This window comes from Mesoplodon mirus, assembly GCF_964341445.2.
Source record: "Mesoplodon mirus genome assembly, chromosome: 4".
Lineage (NCBI taxonomy): Eukaryota > Metazoa > Chordata > Mammalia > Artiodactyla > Ziphiidae > Mesoplodon > Mesoplodon mirus.
Genome location: NC_138979.1, coordinates 145,827,012 through 145,842,179, shown reverse-complemented (window position 1 = coordinate 145,842,179; position 15,168 = coordinate 145,827,012). Strand labels below are relative to the sequence as shown.

At 36.5% G+C, this 15,168-nt stretch overlaps 1 protein-coding gene across 12 annotated transcripts in view; it reads right to left on the bottom strand.

The window, feature by feature from the left end:
• KIAA0586 overlaps positions 1–15,168 on the bottom strand; it is a 121,052-nt gene that overhangs the window by 104,513 nt on the left and 1,371 nt on the right. For all 12 annotated transcript variants that reach the window (XM_082616757.1, XM_082616755.1, XM_082616762.1 and 9 more), the window contains 7 exons: positions 14,711–14,781; positions 11,758–11,827; positions 10,755–10,824; positions 4,945–5,119; positions 3,992–4,213; positions 1,515–1,668; positions 97–264 (listed from right to left, as the gene is read on the bottom strand). In XM_082616757.1, coding sequence (XP_082472883.1) covers positions 97–264; positions 1,515–1,668; positions 3,992–4,213; positions 4,945–5,119; positions 10,755–10,824; positions 11,758–11,827; positions 14,711–14,781 — 930 coding nt within the window. The remainder of the gene's footprint in view (positions 1–96; positions 265–1,514; positions 1,669–3,991; positions 4,214–4,944; positions 5,120–10,754; positions 10,825–11,757; positions 11,828–14,710; positions 14,782–15,168) is intronic.

The following is a 15,168-nucleotide window of genomic DNA, read 5'->3' as shown; positions in this document are numbered from 1 at the left end:
CATTAGAGAATTATAAATCATGAGTGTGGAAATCTGTTCCTAATTTGAGATGGGTCTAATAAAAGTAGTGGGTGCTAATTATAATTGCTTTATTACCTGTATGACGTGACATCTCCATATTTTCTTTTTTATCTGTAGGATTTTCCCTCTTTGATATTTTATCATACTTTGAAACAGGTACAGGAGCAAATCTGCGAGGTGCTGGTGTCTCCAAAGGAGATTTCTGTTTATCAAAATTGGTATCTTCAACCTCTACTGAAGGTGCTTCAATAGAAAATAAAGAAAATAATAAATTTAACTTACTTTTTAAAAACATTTAAATTGTAATATTACTCTTCCCCATATTTTAAAAATAAAACCAAAATTATATAGGATACTCAAATTATTAACAAATATATAGAAATAAGTTCATCCTCACTAAAACCAGAAGAATACAGACTATAAATACTTTATACTTATACCTAATAAATAAGAAAAAAATATGACAATATTCAGTGCTATTCAAGTTGTGGTGAAAAATGGCATAGCCAGACACTGCTCATGGCAATGAAAACTGGTAAGACCATGTGGTGCTAAGTATAGCAAGTCTTAAAATTTTTATATACTTTGATCTAGAGAGATCCCACTTTAGTGAGTACAAGATACATTAGACAACTATAAACGGTGAGCGCGGAAACCTGAGTTCTGGCTGTAGCTCTGACACTTTCACTCTCAAGCCAGGTGACCTTGAGCAGGCAGTCATAACCTTTCTGGGCTTCATCTTCCTCCCTTTACAACTTAAAAACTGACTCACATTACTTCACAAAAGTATTGTAAGACCCACTCATTTGGGGGAAACGTAAAGCACCTTGCAAGTATAAGGAACCTTTAAAATGTCTGTAATCCAACAATGTTTTAACAAATCAAATGTTGGCAATATTGTACTACATGGATCTGTATATCATTAAAGGGATAGGCCCTTGATTTTCATTAGTTCATTATTCAAATATCAATAATTTGGAGATACATTTATTGATATAGTTTAAATTCCAAAGGTTTAACACAAATAAGCTATGTATTCCTTTGTTTTTATAAAGAGATTTTTTAAATTCCATTAAAATAGACTTGCATTACTAATTCTTTGAAAATATTTAGAAATAGTTTCTAATTGTACTCAGATGGTTTCTCCCGACAGAATCAAGAAAACAGTAAATAGCCAGTTTGTCAGAAAATTGGTGAATTGATGACATGCATTTTTGATGCTAGATAAGTAAAATTTTTCTAAATTTATATAGAAGTGCTTCTAAGAATTTATGAAAGTTATTAATTAAAACCATTAAGTAGAACATGATCCATAACTTGACTGAACAAGTTTCAAAATAATCTAAAACTTAGCTGACCTAAAAAAAAAACACCCTAATTTTATAAAACAAAGACTTAGTCTCTCACAACCTTGTAAGTAAGTTTTCAGCTTATATACTGCAAAGAACATTCATAGCTGGCATTTTTTATTCATAGAAACTACATATTTTTACCTTGTTTGGAAGCAAAGGTGTTATGTGAAGACAGATTACTGCTACCAAAATTCAAATGGTCTGGTTTTACAGAATACTTTTCCACTGCTCTAGAAGGGGGCACAGTAACAGGCTGAAAACTACTAGTCTTGAGTGCAGCATTAATGAAGTGAGTCTAGAAAACAAAAATTACTTTGTTAATTTCAAATATCATTTGAAAGAGTTAGAGGACAAAATACCTTGAAATTTATTAGAAGACTTGAAAACAATCTATTAGATTTAATAAACAATGAAAATACATACATTACATGCAACTATCCACTGCAGCAGCAATGCCACTGGAAGCATATAATAGCACTTGGGTTAAGTCTGGCTCTGCAGTGTGGCCCTGATCATTTAATTTATTCTAAACCTCAGTTTCTTCCTTTTCACCTCAGAGATGGCTCAAGAGACACTGAAGCAGGGTAGGAGAGGACCAGGAAGAAGGGACCCTAGCCCTAGACCTCTACTTAAACCAGAGAATTTAAAACCAAAGCATCTCATCTTTTATATCCTGGATGGTAAGACTTTATTTTAATTAAAGGTTTAAAAACTATTGATAGAAAGCACTCAAATAAAACAGTAGCTGCGCATAGTAGCAGCAGTAATTTATGCATTTACATATAAATGGAAACTATAGTGACAACACAGTTTTAACACTATTAAAACATCTGAAATGTGTAAGTATCTTAACTAATAAAACTGATTTTAAAAGAGTTTTATGCTAGGCAGAGAAAAACCAAAAAGATTTATCGAGATCACTCTTCAAAAAGAATTTCATTTCATTAAGCCTTAACTGAACTACTAAAATACTCATTGAAAGTTCAATTTTCTCTGCAGTTATAGGCTTTATAAATAAGATGTCTGAATTAGCAAAGATTCCATTCTTCCAAAATCAGAAAGTTAATAAATTATGCATTTATTTATGGAAGGATAAATGAATGGCACGCACCTAGAACTACCTTAAAAAAACTCAATGTGCTTTTCAAATGTGTCATCTCATTCTATCCTGAACCAAAAATGTTTTCTAGGTAAAGAAATCAAGGCTCAGAGAAGCAAAGTTATCTGTAGACTGGGGACCAGCACTCTGATAGGCCCACTCCTAGTCTCTCCGGAAAACGTGCTGCACACTCAATTTTAGCAATGTATGGAGTACTTACTAAAACTTTATTTTATATGCCCATAATCATTCCAATAAAAATAATACCTTAATCCCATGAAAGTTTCAAGACAAGCTCTATTAGGAAGTCTTGAAAATAATAGGACATTAGTGTTCACTCTGTGATCTTATATTGAGCTATGATAAGCTTATTTTTATATATTCTTCTGAATGTTATATTTTAATTTTATTTTTAAAAGTTTTAAAACTGCATACTAAGTAGGGAAAAAAAGTAAATTAAAATCAATGCAGGGCTTCCTTGGTGGTGCAGTGGTTAAGAATCCGCCTGCCAATGCAGGGGACACGGGTTTGAGCCCTGGTCCACGAAGATCCCACATGCCATGGAGCAACTAAGCCCATGCGCCACAACTACTGAGCCTGCACTCTAGAGCCCACGTGCCCCAACTACTGAGCCCACGTGCCCCAACTACTGAAGCCCACGTGCCTAGAGCCTGTGCTCCGCAACAAGAGAAGCCGCCGCAATGAGAAGCCCGTGCACCGCAACGGAGAGTAGCCCCCGCTCGCTGCAACTAGAGAAAGCTCGCACCCAGCAACGAAGACCCAACACAGCCAAAAATAAATAAATAAAATAAATAAATTTATTTAAAAAAAACCAAAGCATTTACGATGCTGGTCATTCACTCATTCAGAAATAAAGTATACTGAGTACCTGAGTGCTGGGTAGTATCCCAGGACTTAGAAATTCCAAAATAAACAAGAAACTATACTATCAGCTCTCTGTGAGGATAACTCTTCTTTTTATAATAGCCCAGTGCCTCATATTCAAAAGGCATAAGAATGTTCATTCTTTTTAATTAAGTAAATGTAGAAGCAAATAAGTATACTAGGTGGTTCTCATCCAGGGGTGTGCAACAGAATCATTAGAGAGCCTTCAAGGATTCCCAGACCCCACCTGAGACCTGCTATCTCAGACTTTCTGAGAGGTACAAGCACGTGTATATTTATAAAGCTCTCCAAATGAGTCTGATGCACATTCCCAGGCTAAGAGCCACTGATGTAAACAAAAAAGTGCAATGCAATAAATGCCCTTTAAAAACGCCGTGAACGGAAATACCACAAAAGAAGGAAAAGCCAACTATAAGGAGAGGTCTCACAGAGCTAGACGTCTGAACTAGAACATGCAGAGTTACCCCACAGAGGAAAAGAATTCTGAACAAAAGCAAATCATTATTTAAGAACTAAAACTGTTACAATCTCCTGAGCTATTGCAATAATCAATGAATATTAGCTTAGAGATCCACGTGATAAAAGGTCATGGAATGTGTGATCCCTTTATTACCTGAATATCTATTTGTTGTTGCTGCAGTTTTTCAAGATGCCTAATGTACTGCTCCATAAACACATTCATTTGCTTTCCATGATCACGGCAGTGTAGTTTCTCATGTTTATTCTGAATGGTTGTCTGCTGCTCTGTAACGCGTTGTAGCTGTTTATCAGTCTCCTGTAACTTATTGAGTAATTCTGTAACAGTATTGACCTTTGCTTCCAACTCACTCTGCACCTAAAACAGTAAAAATATCCAAAGATATCAAAAATATGCTCAATTACTAGAAAGATTATATAAAATATTGGTATTGAGAAATTATCAAACCAGAGCTTTTACCCTCTAAATTTCTGATGATTTTATGCCTTTATTTTTAGAATCACAGAAATAAAAGGCAGCAGATAGTTATCCTTAAGTAGATCTTTTCTCTCATAAAAAATAACAAATTTGTCACATACAATTTTTATTTCTTAAGTGGAAATTAAATACTTAATGGAAATTTAAAATACTTAAATGGAAATTAAAAAGAAGGAAATAGCAAAACAAAGTAGCTTTCAATACTTCACTAATCTGAGGCTGAGTTAGGTCAGCAGTCTTGGCTCTCCCCCTATTAGCTCTAAGACCTTATTGCTGACTCTGACCTGTTTCTCATTTTTCCCATTTACAAACTGAGGGGTTTGGCATAGATGGTCTGTATGGTCCCTTCTAGCTCTAAAATGAGGATGACCAACCATCCCATATACCCAGGACTGAGGGGTTCCCAAGATGAGATTTTTCAGCGCTAAAGCTAAGAAAGTCCAGGATTTTCTAGAACTGACACAGGGATGAGAGTCTGGGAAATAATTCACAACTACAGACAGCCATATCCCTAGCCAACGGCTGGACACAACAATCACAGACTCAGTTTCTAATAAACATTTTTACATTTTACACAGCAGTAATGACTATCTGCGAAGAAACAGATATACTTTTAGCAGTGGAGCTGCTGCTGCAATGGCGGCAGCAGTTGCTGCAGCCACAGTTGCAGCTGAATCAATTCCACTGGGTGAAGTTCTATTCTCCTGAATAATAGGGTCCTTTTCTGCGCTGGCATCTTCTAAAAGCTGTACCTTTACCTCCTTAAAGACAGGCATGCTTTGAGCTCTGTAAATAAAAAAGGAATAAAATCTATTCAGTAACCTCTACTGAACCATTAGAAGAAATACCTACAAGTGGTAATCTGCTGCAGGTGAGTTTTCTTGTTTTTTTAAAAAAGTTAAATCCCCATTTTTCACTATCAGCATCTTATCAGTCATTTGGTTAATGAAATCTATTAAGGCTCAGGTCACTACACACTGAAGAAATAAAAAGGTAATTCCTTGGAAGGCACTGATATTTCAGAAAATATGACTTATGCATGTGGAAAAGACATGGGCACAATTAAAATGATTTATAGTCAAGAAGTACAAATTTAAAACATGCAGAAAAGGCTCTAAGAATTTAGGTATCAAGTTTTACACCCAAAGTAAGACAACCCAAGAGGGATTGTTAAAACTGCTGAAAAGAATTTTTTAAATTCTAACTCATTTAGATTTAATAAATGTCACCTAGTTTATTAAAATGGGCACAAAATACACTACTAAGCAGTCTGGATTAAAAATGAGTCCAGAGGGCTTCCCTGGTGGCGCCGAGGTTGAGAGTCTGCCTGCCGATGCAGGGAACACGGGTTCGTGCCCTGGTCTGGGAAGATCCCACATGCCACGGAGCGGCTGGGCCCGTAAACCATGGCCGCTGAGCCTGCGCGTCCGGAGCCTGTGCTCCGCAACGGGAGAAGCCACAACAGTGTGGGGCCCGCGTACCACAAAAAAAAAAAAAAAAAAAAAAAAAAGAGTCCAGAAAATAGATGCATATTCACTGTAAGGGATTTAACTAAACACCTAAAAAAAAAAAAAAAAGACTGGTCAATTTTGTGCTGTATTTGGCCTAAAAGAAATCAATGAAAGAAAACACTGACAAAACTGAAGAGTCCCTAAGGTAAGTCTAAGTAAAATCAATAGGAATGAGCTCCATCTCCAGCTGCTGAATTTCCACCCTTTGATTTTTTTTTTTTTTTTTTTTTTTGCAGTACGCGGGCCTCTCACTGTTGCGGCCTCTCCCATTGCGGAGCACAGGCTCCGGACGCGCAGGCTCAGCGGCCAATGGCTCACAGGCCTAGCCGCTCCGCGGCATGTGGGATCTTCCCGGACCGGGGCACGAACCCGTGTCCCCTGCATCGGCAGGTGGACTCTCAACCACTGCGCCACCAGGGAAGCCCCCCACCCTTTGATTTTTGAAGAAGGCCACAGAGCTCTTAAACTTACTCCTCATTGATGTTGCCTCATTTCTATTAAGAGCATCATTTTTCTCTCATTCTCAAAATTTTGAAGTTAACTTCTCTATCCTCCGTTTACCTTCTCATGCCCAACTGAGTCATCAGGTTTTGTCAATTATTTCATCACAATTGCAGGACTAGTGTCATGGAATTATGGAGGTAGGGGGAACCCAGTAGCCCATCCTTCCTAATTTTCACATCAAGAAACTGAGGTCCATAGAGGTAACGGGATTTACTTGATCACGTCACAGAACTAGTAAGTAGCTGAGTTAGGACCAGTTCCCAGAGATCATCCCATGACACCAAGCTTTCTCTCTCAAACAGCACTTCTCCCTTCAGACTTCTGCTCTAGTACAAAACCGTCATCTCTGGCCAACTATTTCATTCTTCCCGTTTCTAATTGCTTAAAAACTTTCCACACACATTTTCCCACCATTCAAAAATCTAAAATCATTCCTTATAGACAACTGAATAGGCTACTTTCCCGTTTGGCCTTCCACACACTCCATCCTCTGGCCCTGTCCTATACATACTGCACTTTTCCTCCCAAAACCACCTCTTCCTGAGTCACACTGCTCTCACTGACTACACCATGCCACTCCCACAGCTGACTCCATGCTTTTTCTCACTCTCTCAACCTTCTTCACCCAACTTACTCTATCCTTTTCCTCAAGATACAACAAAAGCCTTACCTTTTTCAATAAGCCTGCTCTCATAACACTTCCTCTTGATCTCTCCATTCATTAATTACTTTTGCATTTACTTCCTATACCACACAACTGAGGCTTGATAGTCAGCCATCCTATGGTTTAAATGTCTGTACAGAACAGTTTAACAGTGTATTGAATGTTTCCTCTCGCAGCTCTAATCATGCATTCCTCCATATATCTGCCTATTCTCTCCCCAACCAAGCTCTAAGCAAGCTGGGGTGGGGGTCCGGGGACTTCTTTTATACCAAACAGCAACTAAGAAAGAGCACACAGTACGTGCTCAATATACATTTAGCTGACTGAGTGGTGTACTAAGAAAATGTAATTGAGATAATCCATATCTTTTAGAATTTCTGTCTGAAGTCTGAATGTGACTTACCCTTTAAGATCTTTCATTCTACATTAATACATTAAATTGACCAACAAGGAAAATAACATTATAAGGCTAGACATCAACTTCTTTATAGGCTTTAAAGTTTTATTTTTTCCAATTATCAAATTAATAAATGCTCAATGTAGCAAATGAGCTTCTAAGTGTAAAGAACTAGAAAAAAATGCACATAACTCTCCCATTCAGAAGAAACTGTTTCCTTCTAGTCTTTTTCTAGAACTTTCTTCTTTACTCCTAAATCCTCTGAATCTGGCATCTATCCCAATGCTATACAGAAACTGCTCTTACCGAGGCCATTAATACCTCGTCTTGCTCAATTCAATGGACACTTTTCAGTCCTTATCTTTCTTTACCTCTGAGCAGCTATCAAACTTAGAACCTCATTTCCCTTGGTTTTGTTAAGACCATACTCTCTTACACCTCTGGATAAACTTTCTGAGTAGCATTTAGAAGCCACATTGCTTTCTTTGCACATCTCTTAAAGGTTTGGTTTTCTCAGAGCCCTACCCTATGCCATCTCTTTTCACTCTCACACTCCCACCGAGTCACTTCAATCACTTCCAGAGCTTAGACTACTATCTACATACAGATGACTTATGGATTTCTAGCTTAGACCCCTTTTGTGAATTTGACCTTTATATTCAATTTCCTATTGGACATTTTTCACCTGGATGTCTCATAGGTACCTCAAACCCCTGCTTACGTCTAAAATGAAATTTATTCCCCAAAGGCTTCCCTTTCTTAATGAATACTACTACTGACTATGCATTTATACAAGCCAAAAATCTAGGATCCATCCTTAGCTCCTTCCTCACTCTCACATTTAAGCAGCAATTCCTGTCAATTCTATCTCCAGGTCATCTTCCAAACCTGTGTACTCCTCTCCAGCCCAGCAAGATTCCCACCCTCACATTCCACCACTCCCCAATGTACTCAGGACCAATCTAATTCATCTCTTTAAAAGATTCCTGAAAAATTCATAGTCAACTGGTTTCCTGGACTCCAGTCCAGTCCTCTTCCAATCCATTTTTTCATAACTACCTGAGTGAGCCTTTTAAGAAAAATATATCATACTTTAAAACTTTTAAATGATTTGCCGTTTCTCTTTAAGTCCAAACTTCTTTAAAGTAGTTTATAACCTCACCCCTTGCTTACCTCTCCAGCCACATGTAAGGACATTCTATCCTTGTTCTAGACACTCTGGACAGACTCTTCATTCCTCAAAGGCTCCAGCTGATTACCTTTTATCACAGCTTTACAGCATATTATAGTAGCAAATAGGGCAGATTTTCCATCATTCCATTTCTGTTTCTCCAAAATTAGCTATTCTCAACTGTGTGCATTCTACATGTATGTATTCTTTTTTTTTTTTTTTTTTTTTTTTTCTTTTTTTTTTTGCGGTATGCGGGCCTCTCACTGTTGTGGCCTCTCCCGTTGCGGACCACAGGCTCCGGACGCGCAGGCCCAGCGGCCATGGCTCACGGGCCCAGCCGCTCCGCGGCATATGGGATCCTCCCAGACCGGGGCACGAACCCGTATCCCCTGCATCGGCAGGCGGACTCTCAACCACTGCGCCACCAGGGAGGCCCTGTGTATGTATTCTTAACAGTATGTGTATATATTCTCAACTTGTGTGTCCTTCCAAGTAAATTTTAGAATCACTTTGCCAAATTCCATCCACCATTCTCAAAAAAAAAAAAAAAAAAATTCAAGTGACACTAACTACAGCAAAATCTCTCTTAACCCAGTATGAGTCATTTTATACTTCTGACTCAATTATTATTCTCTACATTGCAATAACCTTCTCAGAGGCCCTTCCTAGTTTTTTTGTTTTTTGCTTTTTAAAAAAAATTCTGTTCCTGAAATGGGGAGAGATCTACTGTGAAAAGATAAAAGGAGTAGTGTTCACAGTTACCTCTCACTGTCCACTTGTATATAAACAACTTCTCCCTCTCAGATCTGAGAGTTCTGACTTGAAGGCAAGTTGATAAAGTCCCTATTACGGTTGCAAGCAGCCACTTCCACCTGGGGTCAGCTGGATGGAAATGGTAATCACTTTCTCTCCAAATGAGCCAGATGTAGTCTGCAATTTTTAGTTCAAGTATAGAATTTGGGGGGCTGCACTACTCCCTCATGCCCTTACTTTTGCCTTTTCTTATATATTTACAAATCCCAGAATGCAATTTACCATCCAAATTCTCCTCCTAACCACCATGTCACATATTGGGAACTGGAGGCTGATCAAATGTAAAAAGGAAAAGCACCATTAAGCAAAACAACCAGTTGTGAAACTCTGGCTGGCTCAGATCACACCCTTGTAGTTTGGAGGTAATATTTATTTCGTTAGTGTTTCCCAGAGTATAATATGTATACCATGGATAACTATAGGTGAAAAAAAATAAACTTTATTTTAATAGTTGTATACTTATTTTCATTGTATTATTAGAAATACCAACTTTCCACTTACAGAAGTAATCTAAAATTTCCTTTTTGAATAAAATGAGAGTTCAAAAGTAAGTAAAAGATTTTCCTATTTTCTAAGGGGCGTCCCAGGCCACTCTGGTTTAGGAGTAGAATACATTTAGCCTAAGAATATGTATCTCATTCCACTGTCACTAATGATAAAAAAAAATTCCTCCAGTGATATATTCTTTCATGTTTAGCATGGTGCTGTTGTCAGGGTTGGTTCTGTATTTCACTGGCATTAAAGATAAAGTTGGGAGGAAGCATTTGAATAGAGTAGTAGCCACATTCCCCTTCACTCCATCCAGATGCTAAGCTTGCCCCTTTCTCAAATCTTAACCAGAAAAAGTCTAAATTGTCCTTTGATAGTAAGTAGTAAGTATTATATATTTGGAACTACTTGACTACTGCTATAAGCAGTATAGTGAGGTGACTAAGAGAGGACTCTGAAGACAGACTACCTGGGTTTGAATCCCAGCCCAGTGAATACTTGCTAAATGACTTTGGGAAAATCAATCCCTCTCTACCTCAGTTTCCTTATCTATAAAATGGGGATTCTGTAAAATTGGGATAGTAATGGAATCTATTTCATTGGATTTTGAGAGAATTCAATGAGTTAATGCACATAAAGTGCTTAGAACAATACATCTTCAATAATAATAATAATAATTGTTAACAGCCACTGAGTATTTTACACATGCCCAGCACCATGAAAAATGCTTTATACATATTATCACATATATATATTTCACACATTGAAAAAAACAACTTTTTCCTAGGTGCAAAGTATAAATAAAGCTGATTTTAGAGAACCATATAGAAACATAAGAAATGGCCCACCTATTTTCTGTAAATGAAACTTACTTTTGTTTTAAAACTGCTCTTAGAGCATCTTTCTGTCCCATAGTGTACTGAGAAATAAAGATGTCATTTGCTGCAAAATCAAAACACAAAGATATACTTTAGATTCCTGAAAATTTATTAAATTTTGATAAGCTACTCAAAGAAAAACCTTTTTAACTAAAAAAAATGTTTGAGGATTCAGCAATATGACCTTTCAATTTAAAAAGGTAAGGAACAAATTAAATGACTGAGTAATAATAGTTATAACCCTAGACAGTAGGAAAAAAATTGTGTAAAAACACCTGGGGCCAAATTAGAGACATTTGTTCAAACTCTAACAATAAAACTGCTTAGATGAAAATAAAACCAACTACTTTTAAAATGTCATTAAATAAATTTTTTCAATGCATATTTTAATCTATTATCTTACCAAAGACTAATAAAACTTGAATTCAGCATGTATAAACAGGTATCAAATACCAAACCTATGCAATATGTTGGCAATAATAAAAGTATCCTTACCATTACAAACCATTTTCTGGACTTTAGAGTTTCCATTAGTAGCTTAATTTGGAAGGAAGAACTAATTAAAATGAAAATAATAAGAAAAAACTATAAGGCTGTTTAATGACTATCTAAAAAAAAAATCAATGAATGTCTAAAAATCTAAAATTCTATCCTTACCAAGGAAATTCTTACATGTTACAACATAAATGAACCATGAAGACATGCTAAGTGAAATAAGTCAGTCACCAAAGGGCAAAAACTGTATGATTCCATATATATGAGGTATAGTGGAATTTATAGAGACAGAAAGTAGAATGGTGAGAGGGGGAATAGAGTTAGTATTTGATGAGTACAGAGTTTCAGTTGGGGAAGATGAAAAGTTCTGGAGATGGACGGTGGTGATGGCTGCACAATATGAATATACCTAATGCTACAGGACAGTACACTTAAAAATGGTAAAAATGGTAAATTTTATGTTATGTATGTTTTACCAAAATAATCAAATCTATCCTTTTACCTTTTTGTCTGTTGTTCTCTTCTGTTTTATCCAAAGGTAACACATGCACTGCAACATCTTTAGAAAAATCCTTTAAGATATGAAAGGAAGAAATGAAAGGCTAAATAAACTTTATGATTTATTATTTATCAATTACCATTTACTAGCCATGTGACTACTGTGCCCTGGGAGGACAGGACTGTGTGTTTTATATGCTTAATTCCCAGCACCACCATAATGCTTAGGTACCTTGAAGCTACTCAAAGGTTTGTTGAATGAGTAATGAGCTGTCATCAAGTGAACGAATGGGTAAGTGAACAAGCAAGCAACTGTGATCTTGAAATTCAGATTCAAATCCTGATTTGGTACTCTCAGCAGAGCAACTTATGTAACATATCAGTGGCTATAGTTAAATGTGAAAATGTGATTTACTGTGAGTCAAATGAAGTTCATAAGGATGGTCAACGCATGGCACAATATCACAAATTAATCACAGTATTCTTTGTCACTAAGCTATAATGTGGTCTCAGAAGACTTCACTATATAAGTGACACCTACTGGCAAATAGCTTTCTGCTCACATGTGTAACCCTAGACTTCGCTTCTAAGATTCTATTCAGTGCTAAGACACCATGACTTTTTAAGTATTAGGTTCAGTCGACATTGCTTCATCTTTCTTACACACACATTTTTTCCCTGCTAAATCATTAAAGGGAAAAGAGAAAATCATAAAAGAAAACTGATCCAAGCTATCTGCTGATAACAGGTGTTAACTTCCTAAAAATAGCCAATGAGGCTAACAATACAGTAAAATGTATCTGGGAAATTAATGTAAAGAACTCCCACAAATCAGTTAGAAAAAGCACAGCACATAAATATGTAATTCACAAAAGAGTAAATACAGGTGGCAATATAAATGAACAAAATTTCCCCTCCACTAATAATAAAAGAAATAGAAAATAAAACAATGAGATGCCTTTTTCACCTATCAAAATGGCAGGGGTTTTTTTGGTTTAATTTTAACGCTTCGTATAAATAAAGACGGGGGGAAATAACTCCACTAATTCTTACTCATGACCTTGCTAGAGAATATATACTGATACAGTTTTTCTGAAGGCAATTTAGAAACACTGCAAAAAATGTGCATAATCTTTTATCTAATAACTTTACACCTAGAAATTAATACAAGGAAATGAGCTAGGATATATACCAGAATGTTCATCACCTGGTTGTTTATATTATAAAAAACAGGGAAAAAAACCTTAATGTCAAATGACAGGAATATGAACAAATAAACTTTGGTACATACATACACTGAAATTCTGTGAAGCCATTAAAAGTTCCTAGGAAAAAAATCAGTGGCATGCAACGATAACCTTAATACTATTAAATTATAAAACAGTATGGTCTCACTTCATAAAATATATATACACATAGAAAAGAAACTCAAAATGTTAACAGTTGTTGATTTTAGTTGTGGAATTTCTTTTTTTTCCTTCTTCTCTTTGTATTTTCTATAGTGATTTTTTTTAAGTTTTTGTTTTCTTTCTGAACATGTGTAAGGATTTGTCCCAAGTAGGAAAAGGTATATTTCATCTTCTAATAGTAGGGAGAAACAGGTATGAATAGGAACAAATCCAAAGAAGCTTAAAATTGTGAGCATATCAGACACAAACTAATTTTCTCATTAAAATAGCAGGGTCAAGTCAATACACACTGTAATCTTACTACTCATTCATGAAATAAAAACGTAATGCAAAGAGATTGCAGTTTATGTTCATGGTAAAATGATAAAGAACTAGGTTTGCTTTGCAGGTATATTTTATATTAGGCAAATCTACACAAAACAAGCTGTGAGCCCGTATTAAATCTAATAGAATCCTGCCTTATGATCTTCCAAAGATCACCCTTTTATGTTTAATTATACAATAATGGCATATCCATACATCTGGGAAATTATTTAAATAATGGAATTCAAATACCATTAATCATTAAATAAAGCCTGCTCAAAAAAGAAACAAAAAACACCAACCCAAAACTACGCATTTATTCAGGGACGAAGTACAGCACATAATTATACATTTTTATTGTGAGTTTTTGACAAAGTTCATAAGTAAACAGCTTCGATATCATTCTTAGTTTACTAGTTAAATTGACAATATATAGGTCAACATTATGACAAGTGGTCGAAGTATAATTAAATTGCATGACCAAACACTATAATCAAATATTTTCAGCATTATAAAAAAAAATGTTATGATGAGAATTTCATGTTATTATTTCTTAAAGACCTCTCAAAAAAAAAAAAAGTACGGGCTTCCCTGGTGGCGCAGTGGTTGGGAGTCCGCCTGCCGATGCAGGGGACGCGGGTTCGTTCCCCGGTCCGGGAGGATCCCGCATGCCGCGGGGCGGCTGGGCCCGTGAGCCATGGCCGCTGAGCCTGCGCGTCCGGAGCCTGTGATCTGCGGTGGGAGAGGCCGCAGCGGTGAGAGGCCCGCGTACCGCAAAAAAAAAAAAAAAAAAAAAGTACACAGAAGGCTTCAGAATAGTTTGAATGATATATAATTCACACCTCACTTTTTTTTTTTTTTCCTGCGGTACGCGGGCCTCTCACTGCTGTGGCCCCTCCCGTTGTGGAGCACAGGCTCCGGACGCGCAGGCTCAGCGGCCATGGCTCACGGGCCCAGCTGCTCCGCGGCATGTGGGATCCTCCCAGAGCGGGGCACGAACCCTCATCCCCTGCATCAGCAGGCGGACTCGCAACCACTGTGCCACCAGGGAAGCCCCCTCACTTTTTTTTTATTATGTTGTTACGGCTGCTTTACCTTTACCTTACAGTTTGTAAAAACATTTCTTTGGTAAATGAAATTTAAATAAAAACAAGGTCTGTTGCTAATCAAACAAAATTTTTAAAAGCATTATTTGCCAATACTTAAAATTTTAACATGAGCATAATTAAGAATTCTTTTGCTTACACTTTCTGACACAGTGGGATTTTCTAATGGAGGCTGCTGATAATTTCTGGCAGAAGTTAAGTCTGATGAACCTAACAAAATAAAGGAATCAATTTTAGTGATTTTTAAATCAGAATGTTACCTTTTGAAACTGTACAAACATAATTCAAGAACTATAAACTCCATATTAATGCAATTAATTAAATTGGAAGCCACTCTTCGTGCAAAAATCTTAAAATGTACTTAAACATATCCTGATGAAGGTTTTTACATCTGATATTTTGGAAAATAAGGGCTCAGAGCTGACAATCAAATGAGATAAGTATAAAATGTTATAAAATATATCATTACACTATTGGATTTGAACAAACTATGGGTACAATCATTTGCCAGGAATAAAACATGCACATGATATAAAAGCCTGACTTAACAGCAGGCCTATGTTATGCTGTACCCCTCAAAAGCAGCACTATAAAAGC